This window comes from Globicephala melas, chromosome 11 (genome assembly GCF_963455315.2).
Source record: "Globicephala melas chromosome 11, mGloMel1.2, whole genome shotgun sequence".
Taxonomy (NCBI): Eukaryota; Metazoa; Chordata; class Mammalia; order Artiodactyla; family Delphinidae; genus Globicephala; species Globicephala melas.
The window spans coordinates 47,634,155-47,656,241 of NC_083324.2; the positions used below are offsets into that span (position 1 = coordinate 47,634,155).

Here is a 22,087-nt window from a genome sequence, read left to right on the forward strand (position 1 = left end):
CCACATGTAGAAAAATGAAATTGAACCCCTATCGTACACCACTCACAAAAATTACCTTGAAATGGCTCGAAGACATAAACATAAGATCTGATACTATAAAACACCTAGAAGAAAACACAGGGAAGAAGTTCCTCAACATCAGTCTTGGGGATGCTTTTTTGGATTTGACACCAAAAGTACAAAAAACAATAAGAGCAAAAATAAACAAGTGAGAGGGACTTCCCTGGTGGTCCAGTGGTTAAGACTCCATGCTCCCAATGCAGGGGGCCCAGGTTCAATCCCTGGTCAGGGAACTGAGATTCCACATACCGCAACTAAGCCTGCGTGCTGCCAACTACTGAGCCCGTGCTCTAGAGCCCTCCCACCACAACTAGAGAAGCCTGCACGCCGCAACCAGAGAAGCCAGTGCGCTGCAACAAAGACCCAGCACAGCCAAAATAAAATAACTTAAAAAAAAAATAAGTGAGACTACATCAAACTAAAAAGCTTCTGCAAAGCAAAAGAAGCAATGAACAAAATGAAAAGACAACCTACCAAATGGGAGAAAGTATTTGCACACTGTGGACAAAGAATGCTGCCTGCCATTTCAGTAAACAAAGGATGTTGCAACCATCAAGCCAGCAGTCACTGCACCTGCCTCCACCAGTGCACCCTGAGGGGAATTCAGGATGGAGAGAGACAGGGTACCAGCCATACGTAGTTAAGATGCACATTAAAGAATGATTTCAATAAGCCCAGAATCTTGCATCTTCCCATACACAGAAAAGCACTAAAATCATTAACTTGAGATGTCTGTTTCTTGTGATTAGCAGTAATCTTTTGATGTTCCCCTGTATGTTGTTTTTGTTTTGTTTTGTTTTGTTTCAGCAAAAACTCCCATATATTCTGGCTCCTCCCTTACCTCAGAGCTATCTGAGAGGCTGTTTTCTGGACTATAGTCCTCAGTAAGGTCCCAGAATAAAACATAATTCTCAACTTTTAGGTTGTGCTTTTTTCTTTTCAGTCAGCAATAACACATATCTGAGAAGGGGTTAATATCCAAAATATATAAAGAACTCATACAACTCAATAGCAAAAAGCCAAACAAATCAAATTAAAAAATGGGCAGAGGAACTAGACATTTTTCCAAAGAAGACATCCAAATGGCCAATAGGTGCACGAAGAGATGCTCAACAACACTAATCATCAGGGAAATGCAGATCAAAACCACAATGAGGGGCTTCCCTGGTGGCGCAGTGGTTGGGAGTCCGCCTGCCGATGCAGGGGACACGCGTTCGTGCCCCGGTCCGGGAAGATCCCACATGCCGCAGAGCGGCTGGGCCCGTGAGCCATGGCCGCTGAGCCTGCGCATCCGGAGCCTGTGCTCCGCAACAGGAGAGGCCATAGCAGTGAGAGGCCCGCGTACCGCAAAAAAAAAAAAAAACAAAACACAACGAGATATCACCTCACACCTGTTAGAGCAGCTATCTTCAAGAAGACAAAAGATGACAAGTGTTGGTGAGGATGTGGAGAAAAGGGAACCCTTGTACACCATTGGTAGGAATATAAATTGGTTCAGCCACCACAGAAGAAGTATGAAGGTTCCTCAAAATATTAAAAAGAGAACTACCACCTGACCCAGCAATTCCACTTCTGGGTATATATCCAAAGGAAGTGAAAACAGGATATCAAAGAGATATTTGCACCCCCATGTTTACGGTATTATTCACAACAGCAAAGGTATGGAGCACCCTAACTGTCTGTCAACAGATTGATGGATGAAGACGATGTGGTATATGCATACAATGGAACATTACTCAGCCATGAGAAAGAAGGAAATCCTGCCATTTGCGACAACATGGATGGACCTTGAGAACATTACGCCAAGTGAGATAAGTCAGACAGAGACAAATACTGTAATATCTCACTTATATGCAGAATCTAAAAAAGCCAAGTTCGTGGAAACAGAGAGTAGGATGGTGGTTACCAGGGGCTGGGGGTGCCCAGCACCTGGAAAGATGCTGTTTAAGGGTACAAACTTGCAACTAGTAGGTGAATGGGTCCTGAAGATCTAATGTGAAGTATGGTGCTTATGGACACCAATACTGTATTATATACATCAAATCTGCTGGGAGACTTGATTATTCCCACCACAAAAATGAAATGATAATTAGGTGAAGTGATGGAGGTGTAAGCTAACGCTACAATGGAAATCATGCTGCAATATATAAATGAATCAGGTCAGTATGCTGTACAACTTAAAACTTAGTGACATGTCAACTGCATTCCAATAAAAGAGAAAATCTGCCACAGTTATTTTGCATCCATTCTCCTGTTGATGAACGTCAGCTGTTTCCAGTTTTTCACTGTCATGAACAGTCCAGCTATGAGCCTTCCAGCATGAGCTCCCACTGCACACGTGTAAGTCTGGGATTATATCCAGAAGGACTGATGCTGGACCAAGGGTATTGTTACCCTTATTAGGTAACAATAAAGTGTTGTCCAAAGTGGCTGCATTAATGTATATTCCTTTTGCATATATACACTAGAAGGATATATATACCCCATAATATTACTAGTGAATGATCTCCAGGTAATAGATGATGGATCATTTTCTTTTCTGTAATTTCCAAACTTCACAGAATAAACACATATCAAGACCTTTAAATTCTGAAACGTCTGTAGACAAATACGTAACTACACACAATATAAATAAATATGCCACGAATATGCAAAGAGTGTGTCGTACTGGCTCCCTCCCCACCCCCTTACCTGCAGGTCCCGTTTACCACCTCCAGCTTCAGGACAGTCTGCAGACACTGGCAGTGCCGGGCCTCCAACGTGATGCTCACTCTGCACTCCCCCAGCGGCTGAACTTGGCCACTGGATGGCTCGATGACGAAGGGAGACACCTGATGGGGAGAAGGACGAGGGGTGGGGACACATGGAACTGCAGAACTGGGTGCTGGCCATGAACAACCAGGGTTGCCCCCAAGCTGCCCCCACCCCCTCCCCCGAGCGCTTCTAGGATGCGGAAGGAGGCAAGCGTGTGGGGGAACACAGCTGAGCAAGAGCTCAGGAGGAAGAGGATGAAAACTGAGTCTCCAAGGAAAGGAGGTGGAAGGCAGAGGGAGTCGCCCTCGGCGTGGTGGCTCTGAGAGGTCTGCCCGCCCTGCTGCGCAGGCGCGCGTCAGGAACTGTCGGCTTCAAGTAAGGAAAGCACCAAGCCCCCAAACTAGGGGACAAGCTTCCATGTGGCCACAGATTTGCCCTTTGCACCTATAACTGTGCCTTCCTGGTACAGACCCCTCCCCATATCCTCTGCTGTAGCTCCTCTCTGAAGCACCTAGATGACAGTATCCGCTGCACGTTTCCTAAGTTGTTTTACAGACGCTAAAACCACCACCAAATGGAAGAAATTAACTACTTGATGACCATGAGCACGTAGTCCCCGGACCTACCGGAGCCTGAGGATTGATAACGTGAACCCCTGTGACACTGCCCTGTTACCTCACCATCCCCCAAGCAGAGAACTGTGCACGAACTGAGCACATACACTACGATCCACCTCCCTCACCTGGCCTTCAAAAATGTTTTGCTGAAACCCTTCGGGAAGTTTGAGGTTTTTGAGCACGAGCCACCTAGTCTCCTTGTCTGGCACCTTAAACACTACACCTTCCTTCACCACAACCTGGTGTCCGTAGATGGGCTTTACTGCACGTGGGCAAGCGGACCCAAGCTTGGTTCAGTAACACACCCACGTGGTCTCTGCCCCACCCCGTCAGACCCTCACCTCACTCAGCCCCACTGCAGGCTAGTTCCCACTCACCCAACATGTCCATCCCCTGCCCTATACCAGGCACTAAAAGGGAAAGGAAAAGGCTTGGGGAGAAGAGTGCCCCTCTTCCTGTCCAGGCTGAGGCCAGGAGCACCAGCCTGACTGTGCGGCCCCGGGGCCCCAGAGGGGCCGCACTGGCTAGTCGGGGTGTCACTGGACGTTGAAAGCTTACAACCAGGAGGGAGGTTACTCCTCTTTGGTCTCTTCCTTCCTTGAGACCAAGGCCATGAAGGAGTGCAAGGCACCTGCCTGGAGGGAGACCTGGCCGCCCCTGCCCGGTCCCACCCCACCTCCACCCTGGCCGCCGTGCTGTGCTATCTTGGGCCCTGTGCCCTCTCACTTCAGAGGTTCCACCGCCCTGGCACTGGAGGGAGGGTGGGCTGGCCTACGTCTCAGGAAACGTGGCTGGCATGCTCTGGCCTGGCTTGTCCAAGCTTTGGGCCCAAGCTCTGCTGGTAAGGAAAGAGCCCCTTTGCTTTCTTTGCTCGTTGCTCCTCACGTGCCTCTCCTTTGGAGCCCGGTGGGTGTGTGGGGGGGCGGGGGGGGCTATGGTCTGGGTCTGGGTTTCTGGGTCCCCTGGCCTGGGGACATCTACAAACCCCAAATCTCAACATTATTTTTGAGAGCTCACAAGAACACAGCACAGAGAACTGTAGAGACAGGACTGCTACCAGCTTCGATTAGGACATAAATCTTAATGTACTGTGAAACTGACAATTACTTCAACTGTAAAATGTAGTTATTCTTCACTATGGGAGAAAAACACAGACTGGGAATCAGAGAACTTGGATCTGATACGATTCTGCCACCTATTAGCTGTGTGGCCCCAGGGAAGCCCCTGTCCCTCCCTGTTTCTCCTCTATCAAGTGACAAGGTTGGCTGAGGTCCGTAAGTTTCCAACTTCGCTCTGGGAAATCCCAGGGGTTGCTCAGAAGTCCTAGGGCAGGGAAGTGGGATGTGGGGAGTGGCAGGGTGGGGCAGGGATGCCTGACGAGGAGGCCTCTGGGAGCCAAGAACAGTCATACTCTATTATAGATCTTGGGCTTCTGCTGAAGGTTTCATTTGAAGAAAAGGTTACTGATAGCACCCTGCCCGCAGTCCCAGCGCCAGCCTCTGTGGTTCCATGGTCCAAGCAGCGTGACCAGTGAGCCCTGGGGGGGCCAGTGCTAACTCCAAGCCTGTGGAACAGACCACATGGCAATGTTTCTTGGCAACGGTGTTGGCCAATTCGATGCAAACTGTCATAACTTCTAAGTTTCAGGGTGCCTAGTGGAGAAGCGAGGCCACCAGGTAAAGGAGAATGGCTTTCAAGTGGAAAGGAAAAGTCCTGGAGAAGGGAAGGTGCATTGGCAAATAAGATGTATGTGTGGCTGTGACTCTCTTTCCTCAGCTCCTGAATGTGGAAGAAAAAGTGTGCGGCCCTCTGACCAACAAGGGAAGTGGGCAGCAGGATGGGGGACCTGGGGAGGGAGGGTGCTTTCACCAGACAGACCTGGCCAGAGTCTCACACGTGCAGCAGCTGCTCCGACGGAGCTACAGTCACCACGTGGGAAGGGTGGGCATGGTGAGCCAGTGGTTTATAGCTAGCTGCCTGCTGGTGTGGCTTGGGCTTGTTCAGGATTGAACATAGGGCTTCCCTGGTGGCGCAGTGGTTGAGAATCTGCCTGCCAATGCAGGGGACACGGGTTCGAGCACTGGTCTAGGAAGATCCCACATGCCGCGGAGGAACTAGGCCCGTGAGCCACCATTACTGAGCCTGCACGTCTGGAGCCTGTGCTCAGCAACAAGAGGGGCCGCGATAGTGACAGGCCTGCGCACCGCGATGAAGAGTGGTCCCCGCTTGCCGCAACTAGAGAAAGCCCTCGCACAGAAACAAAGACCCAACACAGCCATAAATAAATAAATAAAAATAAAATTGAAACTTATATATATATATATATTTTTGGCTGTGCCACGCAGCTTGCGGGATCTTAGTTCCCTGACCAGGGATCAAACCCAGGCCCCGGCAGTGAACGCACCTGAGTCCTAACCACTGGACCACCAGAGAATTCACCGAACATGGTATTTAAACATGATGCCATGGGCTTCCCTGATGGCACAGTGGTTAAGAATCTACCTGCCAATGCAGGGGTCACGGGTTCGATCCCTGCAGAGCAACTAAACCTGAGCGCCACAACTATTGAGCCTGAGCTCTAGAGCCCGCATGCCACAACTACTGAGCCCATGTGCCACAACTACTGAAGCCCGCACGCCTAGAACCCGTGCTCCACAACAAGAGAAGCCACCGCAATGCATTCGCAATGTGAAGTCCGCACACCGCTACGAAGAGGTGGCCCCCGCTCGCAGCAACTAGAGAAAGCCCAGCGCGCAGCAACGAAGACCCAACACAGCCAAATATAAATTTATAAAAAACCAAAACAAAACATGATGCCATAATTTAAATGTAATGATGACGATGCGTAGCCACTTTTAATATTTTCTATTTTTAGAGTAAAAGGAAAAGTGCTGTTTGAGTGGAAATGATTTGCCTTTCGGAGCCTTTTGGTTTGGGCGGCAAGCTCACCACCTGGTGGCAGGTACTCAAAACTGCAAGCAGGCTGGGAACCTCTGCAGGGAGCCCCACGGCCTGCCCCTCCCCGGGGGCCTTTTGGAAGCTTCCCGCCCAGCTCAGCTGCCTGTTTTCTTCCTGACTCTGGCTGCTCTGAAAGGAACAGGAAAATCCAGTTCGGGGTTAAGTTCTGCTGTAGAAAGGACCCCGACTGCCTAGAGACAGGGGATGGGGGACTCTGCGAGGCAAAGGTCACCAGGCAGGCGTTTCCTCTCCAGTCTCCACGCTCTGAAGGCACCAGCAACAGTTCCACGGCTCACACAACACGTGGGTTACTCGGCTCCGGTGGGGGTGGGGGGGAGGGGGGGAGGGGTGGCTCCACGAGCCAGCATCGCAGGACTTACGCCCTCTTGCCTTTCTTGCAGGCAGACCCTGCTCTCCTTCATGGACCACGTGGCCGGGAGCTGGCTGACGTTCCGGATCTGGATGGAGTTTGTGGCTCTCTGCCCCAGGCGCAGCAAACCAAACTGAAGGGCTGAGACGTCGATGACGAGGGCAGGCCCCTGAGGCACCCAGAGGGGCCCGTCACCCGGCCAGCCGGGCCGTGGGCTCTGTGCCCTACCCGAGCTCCCCGTCCAGCCCGCCCAGCCGCCCAGCCCCGCCAGAGGCACCTTAAAGGCCGCCTCGACGTGTAAGACCACGGGTGAGGGGGAGTCTTTGATTTCACACAGCAGGCTCTGGCTCGTCGGGCCGGGGACACCCCCGGTAAAGTTCAACTGAAAATCCTCCACCTCGCTGGGCTCTGAGAGAGGGAGAGGAAAGGTGAGCCGTGGAGAAAGGAAGCAGGGGCAGGTCCCCTCTGTGGCCGGGCTCAGATACCTGGCCTTGGCGTACTCCTTACCCAACACAGGGCCAGGCTGAGGCTGGAGCTGATCAGGGGGCCATGGACCCCTGCACAGGCCCCTTTCACCTCGAGCTCTCCTTCCCCAGCCAGCGCCCCCCTCGGCCCCTGCAGTACCGATGGTCCCCGTGCAGGGCTCCACTTCAACGATGTGGCAGTCGCTGATCTTCCCCCACGTGTACCTGATGGCTGATCTGCTGTTGTTCCACATCTGAAAGACACACCCCGAGCCGGGCTCCCCGTCAGATCTGTACTTGCTAAAGGACTGCGGGACTGTGGGCTCACAGGAGGTCCTCTCGACACCTCCCCAGCTACATCCCGGCCACCCGATGGCACCAACGCACACGGCAGGGTTTGTGGGTGCCACCACCGGTCAAAGATGCCTAAACCCAGGAACGCGTGCCACAGTCCTGTCGTTTGGAGGATGCTGGGAAGCTGACAAATGACAGACGTGCCCGGCCCAGCGTCTGTTCAAACCAAGTGGGTTCCGGGGCTCTGGGAAGAGCCTCAGCTTCTCTGCAGTGGCCACCACAGCTGGCCCCGCCAGCCGCTTCCTCCCCATGCTCGCGCCCAAGTTCAGCACCATCTCGGGCAGCCTAGGCTGGGAAGGGACAACCACCTACCTTGAAACCCTTCTTCACGTTCATCCCAACGTAGTTCTCCCCGGGGATGATGAGGGCATATGGTTCTAAGAGAACCTGGAAAGGTTCCACTGAGCCTTTCACCTCGATTTCCAGGACAATCACGTCATCCACAGAGTATGAGGGATCCTTCGGGCTTTCCAAGTGCAAGCTGGACACAAAGCCACCATGAGCTAGGAGCCATCGTGTCCCCCATCTCTGGTCTTGTGAAAAGAAAGCGCCCCCTGCCCACAGCCCCCTGAAATCAGAGGCGTCAGCAATGCCCTGAAACAGATGAATGCCTGTGGCTGGGACGGCAGCTCAACCACAGGCCTGGGGCGGGGGTCCCTCCCTGCACCTCCAGGGACCACCCTGCAGCAGCGTCGGCCAGGATCTCCACACCAGCTGACTGGAGGCCCCCCACCGACAGCTTGCTCAGGGAAGCACTGGCAGAGGTGACGCCTTGGGACAAAACCTCCCCTCATTAGTCACCACCACCCAGGGGCCACCAGCCTAGAGGCCCGGCGGTAACCGTGAGCCTGGGGCACAGCTCCAAGGTTCCAGGATAGTGAGTCCAGAGAGCTGTTCCCTGCTTGCGGAGCCCGCTCCAGGCCTGGGTGCCAGGGCAAGGCAAGGCGCTCCCACGCGCCAAAGCCTGCCGGGGGTCAGGGGCTCCTTCACTCCGTCCCAGCATGCCCAACTGCGTACCCCTCAGCCAGGGGCCCGGTTCCCGCTCACCTCACGGGCTCTGGGACTTCCTCTAGCACCATCTGGAGCACGCTGTGAAAATCCCTGGGCTGCAAGGCAAACGCAGCACCCTGAAGACAAAAGCCTGCCCCAGGGCAGGCTGGAGCCACGGCAGGCACCCCTCCTCCCGGTGGCCTGGCCCCCAGAGAGGTTTTCCACGAGACACAGCGCTGCTTCGCTTGGCAGTGCCCGCAGTGTGTCTGAAGCACCACACCCTCCCGGGAGAGGCCGTGAGATGGCTGCGTGCTGAGAGGCAGGCCTGCTCTCTTACCAGCAAGGGTCCCTGGGCACCCCCCTCACACTCCCCCCTCGCCCGGGACACACATGGCTTCGTGTTGGAAAGCGGGGGTCGTGTGAGCCTCACTCTGGGGAGCCCCACCTCCCTCTTTCTGGGGGCTTCTGTGGGCTGGGCAGGAATGGTAACACCTTTGATGTAGTAGAGACACGGAAGACACCAGAGCCGAGGAAACGAGCCCAGGCCCTGGCTGCAGATGGGGCGTGCAGGGTCGGGACCAGGTAAAACGAGCTGGACACCAAACCCGGCCACCGGCCCCGCTCTTAGCTAAGCGCCAGCCTCGGCAGGATGCTAGGGATCTCGGCAGCGTCAGCCGTGGCTTCAGTGTCACCAAAGAACAGGGACAGAGGGTGAAAACATCGTGACCCAATCATGTGTGACCACCAAGATGGCCGCACTCGAACCTCTCGAGGAGAGAAGCTCAAGAGGAACTCGTGGTCCGTGTGGGGCTCGAGAGCTCCCGTGTCGGGGGCGATGGAGAAGGCCGTCTCCCTGTCGGGGTGGGACTTGATGCTGTCCGGGCTGTAGGTTTCTCCAGGCATTAGGGGCCTCAGGTTGGGCTTCACGATCTGCCAGCGGAAGGCCAGCTCCACGTGCCTGTGGGGACGACCTTGACAGTAGGCAGTGGGTCCAAGGCCATGTCCCACTTCTGCCAGAATCAGCTCCCCCCACCCCCGGCCTGGCCCTGCTCCCGGAGTGAGCAGGAAACGACCCAGGAGCAGGACGTGGCCAGGTCAGCCTTCAGGCCCTTTCCATGGAGGAGCCTGGGGGCCCCTGGGCAAGGGACAGCACAGGGGGCAGGGAGTCTGCAGACCTCCCAGCACAGCCCCACACAGCAGCTGGAGGCTGGAGCCACAGTGACTTGGGGGAATCATGCTCTAACCATCAGGCACCCCCCCAGATATCAGGAAAAGTTTCTGCCTTATCTTCTACCGCGTGAGTTTTTGCCACGTCGACCCCACCCTCTGCCTCTCCAGCTATGGCCTCCCAGGACAACTGCTCTGGCCAGAAAGATATGTGCCCACTGGCTGCCAACAGGAGCGGTGACAACTCCCTGGTGGTGGAAGGGGTGGGACTCCAGGCGTGCTGCTGACAGCAGGTGTCGGTGAGGGGGACAGCAGGTGAGAACTACTCATCCTGCCAGGCGACAGAGCCTGTGTAAGGCCTGGGTCACTTGGGCAGCCTGGCCGGGAGGCTCCCCAAGGTCTGTCCTGGTGTAATGATGGAGCTCAGAGGACGGTCAGGGAATAAGTGGCAGTGAGAGCTGAACCCACAGGCCATCATCTGTCTGACGCTGGGACTTGGGTGGCTTCCCCTCGTGGGCTGGGCAGGACCCCTCTGGAAAACTATTCCTGGTTAAGGAGGCTCCAGAGGATCTAGAGCAACACTGTCCAATACGACATCTTGTAAATCGGCTCTAATACGATAGCCACCAGCTACCCGTGCGGCTACTGAGTACTTAAAATGTGGCTGGTGTCACGGAGGAAGTGAGTTTTTACTTTTACTTAATTTTAATTGATTTCCATTTAAATAGTCACATGTGGCAACTGGCTACCATGAAGGACAGTGCAAATCTGAATCCTTCCATCCTGTGCCCAGATTCCCCCCTGGCCTCTGGAAGGAACCACCAGCCTCACTGGGACCTCAGGCCAGGTGAGGAAGGAGGGAGGGTGTGTGCTGGGGTCCCTCACAGGCGTCACTCACGTGGCGTTTCTAATAATCAGCAGTTTGCTGGCCGTGGACTGAAGGTTTTCAGGCTCAAAGCGTATGAAGTGCTGGGCTGTTAAGTCTGTGAGCTCTCCGGGCTCCGGCTGACTTTTTTCACCAGAAACATAGATCAGATCCAGAGCCACCAGCTGCCCGATTCCTGACAAAGTACAGTAGTGACGTTTCACTAGGGCTGAAACCAGGACTCTGTGGCCGAAGGCTGTCACAGGACCCAAGCCACCATCCACATGCAACCGCCGTGATCGTGACCCCGGGAAGTGCACAGAGGGGGACAGGGAGCCAACAGCACGCAGGTTCATGTCCCCACGTCACCTCAGACCAAAAGAAGGTGATTTTGATAACACAGCATGTAGCAGGCATTCAATTAATACCTGGTGAGTGAAACTGGGTGGATGGTAGACAGACGGACGGAAGGAAGGAACAGGGCACCTTAAGGAAATTCAGCAGGATGCCCCTTCTAACTGTACAGGAACCTACAGGTGCCCTGGTCGTTTCTGTGTGAGTCACTGGCAGTCCCCCAAAGGAGATCGCGGTGAGTTTCAAAGTGACTCGATAAAAGATTGCCCCCCAGGTTTACATCCCTCTCGCACTAGACGGCCCCTTGGGACAGTCCCGAAGGCCACACTGGCTTGGGTCTCTAAGGTCTGACCAGAGCTAGAGGCCCCAAACCAGAGCCCTGGAGGCTGCAGCATCCCCTGAGTGTGCCCACCCCCAAGGGGGACCGGGCGCAGCTGGGCCACCCCTGGGAGCGCACCCAAGCCCACCTGTGGTCACCAGCTCCTTTATCTGGCAGTTGTCACACACGATGATGAAGGTCTGCTCTGCCTTTCCCAGGCTGGTTGGGAGGAACAGGACCTGGGGAAAGAAGGGCTGTCCCGCTGTCTCCTGTGAAGGGGCTTCTACCTCCTGGCCCTCTTCTTCTCAGCTGCACCTCCTTCCCTCCGGTCTCCACTTCTGCCTCCCCTCCCGGCCCCTTCCCTAAGGCTAGGGGTTCAGCCCAGGCTCCACCAGCTAATTTGGGGAGTGTGTTGAAAGGCTATGAAGAGAGAATTCATAGAGACTGAAATACAAATGGCTCTTAAATAACATGTTTAACCTCATTCATGATAAAAGAAGTGGAAATGCAAACCACCCAGAACAGTTTTTCATGCCTCCTACTGGCAAAGAGCAGAAAGTTAGCGGTCATAAACACAGTGATAGGATATGTTAATTTTCTTCAAAATAATCTAGAGGGGCAGGGCAGGGCAGGGCTTGGTGGGAAGAGACGGAGGGGCACAAAGGAAATAAGGTTGGCCAAGAGTTGATAAATGTTGAAGCTGTGTCCTGAGTACATGGGTGATCATTCAACTATTCTATTTTTGCATATAGGTTTGTTTTGGGTTTTTTTTTTTTTTTGATTTTGCTTGGCCAGTTGGACTTCTGACCTTTCGTTTTTTTTTTTTAATTGAAGTATAGTTGATTTACAATGTTATGTTAGTTTCAGGTGTTCAGCAAAGTCAGTCAGTTATACACATATATGTATATCTATTCTTTTTCAGATTATTTTTGTATATGTTTTAAAATGTCCATGATAACAGGTTTTTTTTTTTAAGTTTGATAACCCATTGTATTGGCAAAGGTATGAGAATTAAAATAGGCACCCTCACATACTGTGGATGGAAGTACAAATTGATACAATCCACATGGTGGGGATTTTGGCGACATGTATCACAATTATGAGAGCAGAGACCCTGAGTCAGCAAATGCACGTCAAGGACTGTATCCTTCTGGTAGGACAGAGTGATGTATGTATAAGCTATTCCCTGAGATGGCCAGAGATCAGAAATAATCTTCAGGCAGGGGACAGTTGACCTAAATTATGGTTCATATGCCCAGTGGAATACTATGCAGCTGTAAAAAAGAAACGGTAAGTGGAAAATACATGGTGCAGAACAGAGCACAGAGTGGGCAACTATTTGTGTGAAGGAAAAACGGAAACAAAGGAAAGAGAAAACCATGTGCAGTTGCTTAGGTAGGCATCACATATCTCTGGTAGGACACTCTAACCTGGTAAGGCTGTGGCCTCTGGGTGGCTGAGGAACTGGGGGGAGAGGGAGCATTTCACTGTGCATCTATTTGCGTCTTTTGAATTTTTAATCATGTGAATCTATTTATTTGGAAATATGAATAAATTTTAAAACAAACAAAATCCCAGTCAGTAAACAAAATTTACATAAGGAATGCAAAGGGGAAAACCTCCCCCTGACGCCCCCACTGCCCCCCGAAGACTGCTGCTGCCACCCTCTTCTTTTCCTTGGGGATCATAGGAGGATGGGATGAGGGGGACATCATGGCCTGGGCAGGGGTGACCAGCCCCAATTCCTTAAAGCCACCACAAGGCTCTGACAAATCCTGGGCTATGCCAAGAGGACCCGGCTCACCCCTCGGCAACAGAGGAGGATGGATAATCCCTATTGTGCTCCTGAACTGGCCTCATCCCGACTCCAAAAGCCAGGTTCTTATCAGGGTCAGATCATCACGGACATGAACAAGACCCCATCAGACACTTGCAACTGGAAAGGAACTGATAAAGGAAGCCTTCCTTTACATCTTGGCAAAGAAGCTTATGGCAGTGGTCCTCAAACTTCGCTGCACACACAGAATCACCTGGGGAGCTTGAAAAATCCTATGCCCAGGCCACATCCCAGACCAAATTAACTCAAAACCTCAGGGCTGTGGCCCAGATGTCAGCGTGTTTGCAAGTTTCTCAGGGGACGGCCATGTGCAGCTGAGTTTGAGAACCTATGGCTCTTGGCTTTCACTACCTGATGACCTGATGTAGGCCAAATCCCCCTCCCCAGAACCCAGATAGCTTTTACTCTTTAGTGTGGGTGTGTCCTTCAGCAGGCAAGTGAGGAAGGCCATGCTCACTTGTGGCAGCCCCACACCCAGCCATGGGACCGCACAGAGTCAGACTCCTGGAGCAGAGGGTGGGGTGACAGGGGCAGGAAGACATCACCATGTCTCACAGCCTCTTCTGGGGACCAGTGAGCAGGTGTGACAGGCCCAAGGGACGCCGGAAAGGGGCCAGTTAGGAAAGGAGGAGCCCACATCCCAGAGGTCAGACTCTGGGAGCTTCCGCAGAGGTTCAGGATGAGGCCTAAGGAAGGCGGGCCTTGTTGACCATATAACTGAGGATAAAACAGGAAAGAGAACAAAGGTACCAGATTTAGGGGGTGGGATGGTCCAAGACGGACTGAAGGACCGAGGGGAGATCCTGGAGGCAGCTCAGATGTTAGTAGAGGTGACCCGCAGGCTCACGGGTGGACAAGCAACTCTCCGGGATCGTGGTGGCATTGCTAGGGCTTTCTGCACTTGCTCTGTGAGGGAGGTCATAGGAGAGTCAAATGACATCACCCCACAGAATACAAAAGCATGCTCCTACACAGAAGCTACCAAGGCTGGGACCTGGGAGTGGCTATCGGGGTCATGAAAACACAGAGACGGGAATTCCCTGGCGGTCCAGTGGTTAGGACTCAGTGCTTTCACTGCGGTGGCCCGGGTTCAATCCCTAGTCCGGGAACTAAAGATCCCACAAGCTGTGTGGGGCAGCCAAAAAAAACCCCCAAAAGCCCCAAAAAACAAAAAACCAGAGAGGCAAATGAAATCAAGCGAGCAGTTGAGGAAACAGCGAACCAATCATAAAGAAATACAAGCTAGCGTCTCATCACCTACCTGCACGAATACGGCCTGCCCCGGAGCCAGCTCGAACACTGACGGCAGGATCCCAAAGGGAGGCTGCTCGACAAAGCCGGTGGTTGCAACAGCCTTAAAGAAAAGCAGAAGATGACCCAACAGTGCGGAAGAAACTGTAAAATCTCGTGCTCAGATGACACACTTCCCTCCTCCAAACATCCATTTTGTGGCTTGAAGGGTCTTAATGGATCATCCAGTCTCCTGTTCATGAAGAAACAGGCTCATGCATTCAGCCAGCACTCACTCAACCTGCACCAGGCACTGGATGGGGTTCTGGTGGTTAAAGATGAGTACAAGACAGAGCGTCCACGAAGAGCTGCCTGCGGGCAGGAGGTACGAGGCCACTGACAAGTGTTTCAGACGCAAAGCAGGAGGTGGGCTCCCAAAGCACAGTCCTTTCCCTACTACAGCAGCCTGTGTGGTTGGTGCCGGCTTCTGTGTCGGCCTCCATCCTCAACCCACCCCTGGCCATGGGCACCTGAGTCAAGGGACGCTGCCATCTTGTCAGCAGAGCTGCAGCCCAGGCGCCCACACAGGAAGCCACTTAGATGCCAGGGACGCAAACCCACGCCTCCAGGACCCCGGCAGGTAACAGAAATGAGTGAAATGTGTGTCTGGGAACATGTGGTCCTCTGGATCTGTCGCTTGTTTCGGGAGACACAGGTACAGCAAAATATCTCTACGCTGAGTCAGATAACACTGTGAGTGAGCATGACCGTCAGTGGTGTCAGCACTTGGCTGCCCTGGGGCGGGGAGGGCAGAGCTGGGCAAACAGGAGGGGATGTGCACACCCCCTGCTTCTCAACTCCAGCGGACAGGCCACAGTGGATCCTGGCCCAGGGCTGCACATCTCCCAATGTTTCGGAGAGACTGGAAGTGCACATTTTTATACGAAGTCTCTCTATTTATTAAAAAAATATTTATTTATTTATTTATTTGGTTGGTTGGTTGGTTGGCTGCGCTGGGTCTTAGTTGCAGCACGTGGGATCTCGTTCCCTGACCAGGGATTGAACCTGGCCCCCCTGCACTGGGAGCGTGAAGTCTTAGCCACTGGGGCACCAGGAAGTCCGAAATCTCTCTATTTGTAAACGGTGGCTCAAAAAATGTTTTTAAGCCCTGTGCCAAATAAATATACCCACAAAATTCAGCCAAAGAGCTGCCTATCTGTGACCTCTGCTATACTCAAACATTTGCTACTAGAATGAATGAATGAATGAATGCAGGGACATTTGAGCCAGGCCTTGGAGGATAAGAGAGGTGACAGGACCTGCCCAGGGTCACAGAGGTATTAGGGGAGTAACAAGAACTACAGCGCTGGTCTCTGTACATGTTGATTCTCACTGGACCGTGGCAGCTGGAGAGAGAGGTTATAAAATTCGGGTGTGTGTGTGTGTGTGTGTGTGTGTGTGTGTGTGTGTGTGTGTGTGTGTGTGTGTGTGTGTGTGTGTGTGTGTGTGTGTGTGTGTGTGTGTGTGTGTGTGTGTGTGTGTGTGTGTGTGTGTGTGTGTGTGTGTGTGTGTGTGTGTGTGTGTGTGTGTGTGTGTGTGTGTGTGTTTCCAGTCACAGGTGCACTCGAGCAAGTCCCTCACAGGGGTTATTTCCTTTGATGGATTTGCTCTTTCGCCAGGTAGCAATCTGTGAGCACTCACTCTGAAGCTTGGCGGCGGCCAGCTCTCCTTAGGCATAATGCAGAACTTGCCCACGCTGAAGCCCACGTTTTTGCAGATGAATCTGGTCATCTTCATGCCCCCAATGAGGCAGTAACCACAGTCCAACACCGGCGACACTGCAGCCACAAGAAAAGATGGGCAAGAGAAACAGCACAGTCCTGTTGTTGTTCTCCGGAGGCCCAGCCCGAGCTAAGAGCAGCTGTGGAGGGGCGAGGGGGATGGATGGGGACGGGCCCACCCCTGCTCCCACATGGCAGCGGCGCCTCAGGACTCCACGCGCTCGGGCTTCAGCCAGTGCCACCCGGCATGGCCCTGGGGGTTGTGGTCAGAGTCCCAGCTTGCAGCCTGTGCCCAGCTGAAGGAACTCGTAAATGAGGGCGTCCAGGCAAAGCCAGCCACCCCACGGCCACACAGGTGACACCCATGGAGGGCTCCAGGCACTCCTTCTTGCCTCGCCATGGCACAGGCCCACTCAGGGTGTCCCTGAGCCAGCGACGCCTAGGCTGGGGTCAGCTGGGATGCTGGCCTCCTCTCCCGATGTGTGTCACTCAGAGTCAGCCTCCACGGGAAGCAGGATGGTCGGGGCCTGACACGGGAGGACTGTGCGCAAACTTCTGGCAGGTCCCTTCTCAGGACCCAGAAGCCCCTGTCCCAGGGGACAGGCTGTGTGCTGCCATGAAGGGGCCCTGTGGGCAGGCGGTCCTTATAGGGGCACCAGCCCTCCCTGAATCCCGGGGGAGCAGAGCACACTCACGCGTCAGCACTGGGGGCGGCCTCCGGGCCTGCAGGGGGATCAGCAGCGTGTGTGCTGACTGGGTCTCCACTAAAATAAAGTCATCAAAACCCCCAAGGCAGTCGGGAAAAAACTGGACAGTGTACTGGCAGGTCATTCCAGGAGCCACCATTCCACCTTTTCCTGGGAACATCCCTGTGGGTGACAAAAGCGACAAATGAGATTCTGGAGACCAGGTAAGAAGACCAGGGCCTGGGGCAGTGGGGGGAGTGATAGGGTCCACCTGGAACGGTCAGGCGGGGCCATGCCTGTTCCTATGGCTTAGCATTTATTTTGTGGGCAGCAGAGAGGTATTTGAGGTTTCTGCAGGGGTTGCCGGGGGTGGGACACAAGATCAGAGCTGTTCTTCAGGAGAACGCTGCGTCACGGAGGCAGGAAGCCTGGCTGGGAAGCCACTGTGATGGCCTAAGTGAGGAACCAGGGGTCCTGGCTGAGGGCAGTGACAGTGCGCAGGGCGAGGAGAGGGCAGAACCGAGCCTGGAGGGACGAGATCCGAGGAGGAGCTGTCGAGACTGGGGGCCTTCGGTGGAGGGTGGGTAGGAGGCCTCTGTGGAGCACGAGGGGTGCAGCTGTGGAGTCACCCTAGGGCCTGGTGGGCGTGTAACCCGGGGCAAGGCCAGTACACAATATCGAGGCCGCCCAGGCCGCTGCCACCCTGAGCTCACCCAATCCCAGAGCGAAGTAGGGCGTAGACGGCGGGAGGACTCGCAGGTGGTGGCTGGTGGACGTGGTGTTCTGCAGCGAGATCACCATCTGTTCAAAGGCAAAGCGACGTGTGTGGACAAAGGCTATGAAGTCTGGGGTTCACTGAATAATATGGGAAGGGGGTGGGGGGATAAATGTAATGAACCTGGCACGGAAGAGGAACTCCATACATGCACACACCTTTGCCTTCTGTTTCGTGAACTACTACACTGGGAAAAACGTATAAATTATAACATGGCAAGCCGTGTTTCCATCACCCAGCTTAAAAAGTAACACATTAAAAATACAGATGAAGCCCTGCCCCAGCCTCCCACCAGAAAACAGCTCCATAAATTTGAAGCATGTCTTCATAGGTATGTATGCCTAAATCAACATTTAAATCCATTTTTGGCCAGTACAACATATGCCTCAATCCACCTGTGAACCAGATCCAAGTGTGGAGAGACCCATATTACAGTTTTAATTTTTATTTCTCTGTTATTAATGATGATGAGCATCTTTTCGTATGTTTATTTGCTATTTGGGCTTCCTCTTGTGTGATGTGTCTGTTCGTAGTGCCAACTTGCCATTGGGTACTTTGTCTTTTTCGTATGGATTTGTAGGAATTCTTTATATATTCTGGGTACTAATTCTTTATAAGGTGTGTGTTATACCTTATAAAGTATAAGTATTGGGTTCAGTTTTCTGTAAGACGTAAAGGAAAACCCCGAATGAACTTTTTGGCCAACCCAATAGATAACTTGTATAAGTTTATAACTTGTATTACCTTTTGGCGTACAGTTTCTAAAATTTTCATATAAAATTTATCAACATTTTGTTCAAGGTTTATACTTCAGTTTCAAGAAATCTTTCTATATCTCCTATATTTTCTTCTTAAATTTTTGCTTGAGATCTTTGGTGGAAAGTATTTTGTTTCAGCTATGGAGGGAGGTAGGGATTAAATTATTTTCCATATGGCAAGGATACTAACTCAGTTTTGCCTCTTCAGGTCTGCACACGTGCACGGGACAGCCCTGGCACCATACCCTCAATCTGCTGCTATTCTCCAGACTCGGGGCTAGCTGCAGCCATTGCTGTCATTACGGATCGAGGTGTTCATGGCAGTGGCTGCCCCTCATGTCCACTGAGGCAGGCCTCCAGAGAGTCTTGCTCCCAGCCACACAAGGCAAACCCCCAAGCAATAAGGGGCGGGATCCAGCAGTTTATGAAGGGATGTCTCACAAGATAAAATAATCAACTGCACTTTCTGGAAGTCAGCTCAGTAATTCTTGTATTGGTTCTGCCTCCTTCCATCCCCTTTCCTCACTCCTCCCTGGAATTGTAAATGACAGCACAAAATCTCACCACCTCAGACTCCGCATTATGGGGAACCCAGGCTATGACACTTTGCGTCAGAAAGGTCCTAAAACAGCAGACCCTTAGGATGTGATTCTGGAGTTGGCTTTCTCCCCAGTCTGGCAGCGATCAGAACTCTGGCTGGTGGGAAGTAGGGTGTGATGACCCCTGAGATTACTAAGGCTTTCACCCATGGTCGACTTAAATGAGGTGCAGGCGGGCATTGAAACGTGGTAGCTACGGCGCGGTTGCAAGGTCTGGGAAGACAGTAAGTACACGGATTGCACAGTGGGCTGGCTTTCCGTAACAGCACTGGAAGCCATGGAGGAAAAATTGACAGGCTCAGGGCAGCCAACTGCCAACTCAAGGGCCACTGTGAAGACATCCCTTGCATTCCTGGGTTACACTCAATTTGCTCCTGGGGTGGATGTGTGTGTGTGTGTGTGTGTGTGTGCACGCGCGTGCGTGCGTGCGTGTTTCTTCTTGCTTGGTTTTTTACTTAATATTTCTGAACCTATGTTCTTTTTTTTTGTTTGTTTCAAATGTCTTTTAAATTTACCAAAATATGCAAAGAAAACAAAAATGAAATTATAGGAAACATAATAAGCCCCTGGCATATAAGGTACAGATCTTTATTCCTACCACAACTCCTTAGCCTCCAGCACTCACAGCCAGCATCCCATTCTGCTCCCCATCTCAGGACAGACAAGCCCTCTCACAGCTCCAAAAGGCTGGGGGATGAGACTGGGCTTATGTTTTTTGTTTTTTTTTAAGTGTAGGGAGTATGTCATTTATTGACCCTGTGTCCCTCCACTCACTGGTCACTACTCTTGACTCGCAGCACAACAGGTACAGAACTGCAAGGGATCATGCCCAGCTCCGTGATCACCAGATCCACCAGTTCTGGGGGGGTCATATCATAGACCAGATTCGACAACCATAGGGACGAGTGGTTCTGCCAGTCAGCCAGGACCACACGTTCTCCTCGCTCACACAGCAGATCGTCAAGGTCATCTAGCTCATTAGAGACAAAGGCATCAGTCTGCACACGCTCGCAAAACTTGTATGTTTCACAGCAGACCAGCACTGGCACATTATGGGCCCGTGCCACCAGGGCCAGCTGTGCTGTCCCTACCCGTGACATCACAGACCTGTTGGCCAGGAGTGCATGAGCTCCCAACAGCACCTTAGAAACCTCTGGGAGCACAAAGGAAGCTGCAGGAATCAGCAGGTAGGAGGCAGGGACCCCAGCACAGACCAGAGAACGTAGCGTGTGCTTTCCCTCCAGCTGTGGCCGGCTGGTCTTCTCATAAGCAAAGCGTGAGATTGCCTGAGCTGCAAGCACAATCTTCTCTTGCACATATGGTCTGATGGCTGCTCGAAGTTCTGACTCGGCCTCCTCTTCCCGCTTGGAGCCGCTCACACCCGTGATCTCCTTGTTAAGGAACTTGATGGCGTTGTACGTGCTCGCTGACAGGGGACGGCACTGAGTCAGGAAGCTGAAGTAGGGCTTTAGTTTATTCACTAGGTCCCTTGACAGTTCTTCACTGGGAGGTGGGGGGTAGTCCTGAATCACCTGCTGCAAGGCACGAAGCAGGCAATGCACTGGGCATGGGAGCCACTGACCAGGCCCTGGGAGTACTGCAGGCCGAGTCGCACCATGGCTGGGGGGGTCACAGAGGATGGGATGCTCATAAACTGGCTCAGAGAGTTCTGTCTGCTGTACTGGGGTAGGTGGGAGAAGAGACTGACTTTGGGTCCATAATCCTTTCGTGTAGGAACCTGCTGTCGTTCTGGTTTTTTAACAAGCTTCCTCAGAAGCGTGGAGTCATCAACCTGACTCTGCTCGGGTAGACCCTTCACTCCTGAGGGGGTTTCTCCAGCTGTGCTGGGGCAGGCCTGAGGAGGTGGCCCTCCTTGGTCCCCTTTTCTTGCCTGCTTCAGGGCCCGCTCAGCCTCCTGCTTGGCCCGCCTTTCAGCTCGAAGTTCAGCCTTACTCCCACCTGCTGGAACTTTCTCCTTGGCACTGCCCAACTGACTGTCCAGTCCAGGCAGGTCTTTGGTCGGGCCTTGACATTGGACTGCAGATACAGCAGAGCCAGTTTCTGGTTCTTCCCCCTTTTCCTCCTTCCATTTCTTCTTCTGCAGTTTCTTCTCCTTCCGAAGCTGCAGCTTTTCTTCTTGGGTCATCTCCCTCCCCCCTGCCCCAGGCCGAGGAACAAGCTCCTCCTTCATCCCAGATCCCAAGTCCTTGCGAACAGCCACGCCACGGCAGCCATCATCCTCCCGGGCTTATGTTCTTAAGCAAAACTGGCTTATGACTTTCATTGCCAGAGCTCCTTATTTGGCTTTGGTGTCAAGGTAACATTAGGCTCTTAGTCCAAAATGACATAACACTGGGTGACTTATAAACAACAGGAATGTATTTCTCACAGTTCTGGAGGCTGGACAGCCCAAGATCAAGATGCCAGCATGGCTGTGTTTTGGTGAGGGCCCTCTTCCATTCACAGCTGGCACCTTCTCACTGTGTCCTCAAGTGGCAGAAGGGGCAAGGGATCTCTCTAGAGCCTCTTCAGAAAGGCACTAATCCCATTCACGAAGGCTTCACCCTCATGACCTAAGCACCTCCCCAAGGCCCCACCTTCTAATACCATCATCTTTGAGGGTTAGGATTTCAACATACGAATTTTGGAGGGACACAAACATTCAGACCACAGCAGGCTCATTACCTAAGAATGAGGGTATGTTCCTTCTTTTTGTAGTCTCTGACAGTTTATATAAGGTCAGGATTAGCTTGAATGTTTGATGGTGTATACCTGTAAAATGATCTGGGCATGGCGTTTCTTTCAGTAAAAAGTTTTCTTTTTAAGCTATTTTTATCGAAGTCGGATAACCACATAGTTTAAAGAGGCAAGGAGTTCTACAAAATTTCGAAAATAGAAATCCTGCCCTCTTCCCCTGCCATTTCCCACACCCAACCACAAACACTTTTTCCTCCTTTAGCTGATTATTTTGGAATTTACTTCCGTGGCTCCAGATGGCATGCTAATTTTTTTTTTTCAGTTTTAGGCATTAATTATGGATGGGTGATATGGATATTCTCTCTTTCCTCACCCTTAGCCAGCTCACCGCATGCCACACCCTTCTCCCTCATCTTCCCGATGTAAGTTACATCACACTCATGGTTAGATCA

The 22,087-nt window shown here is 52.5% G+C and overlaps 1 protein-coding gene, 1 non-coding gene and 1 pseudogene across 11 annotated transcripts in view; 1 reads left to right on the forward strand and 2 right to left on the reverse strand.

The window, feature by feature from the left end:
• DLEC1 (DLEC1 cilia and flagella associated protein) overlaps positions 1-22,087 on the reverse strand; it is a 106,750-nt gene that overhangs the window by 23,524 nt on the left and 61,139 nt on the right. For 8 of the 10 annotated variants that reach the window (XM_060307300.1, XM_060307299.1, XM_060307301.2 and 5 more), the window contains 13 exons: positions 17,520-17,607; positions 16,816-16,989; positions 16,041-16,177; positions 14,371-14,463; positions 11,421-11,511; positions 10,633-10,795; positions 9,333-9,525; positions 8,625-8,683; positions 7,890-8,058; positions 7,267-7,477; positions 7,037-7,167; positions 6,770-6,928; positions 2,752-2,891 (listed from right to left, as the gene is read on the reverse strand). In XM_060307300.1, coding sequence (XP_060163283.1) covers positions 2,752-2,891; positions 6,770-6,928; positions 7,037-7,167; positions 7,267-7,477; positions 7,890-8,058; positions 8,625-8,683; positions 9,333-9,525; positions 10,633-10,795; positions 11,421-11,511; positions 14,371-14,463; positions 16,041-16,177; positions 16,816-16,989; positions 17,520-17,607 — 1,808 coding nt within the window. The remainder of the gene's footprint in view (positions 1-2,751; positions 2,892-6,769; positions 6,929-7,036; positions 7,168-7,266; positions 7,478-7,889; positions 8,059-8,624; positions 8,684-9,332; positions 9,526-10,632; positions 10,796-11,420; positions 11,512-14,370; positions 14,464-16,040; positions 16,178-16,815; positions 16,990-17,519; positions 17,608-22,087) is intronic. The other 2 variants (XM_060307304.1, XM_060307305.1) reach the window with 1 other exon arrangement.
• On the forward strand, positions 221-293 carry TRNAW-CCA (transfer RNA tryptophan (anticodon CCA)). Its single transcript has one exon. It is a non-coding gene; the product is annotated as a tRNA-Trp (tRNA).
• LOC115838898 (translation initiation factor eIF2B subunit delta pseudogene) lies at positions 19,709-21,154 on the reverse strand (annotated as a pseudogene).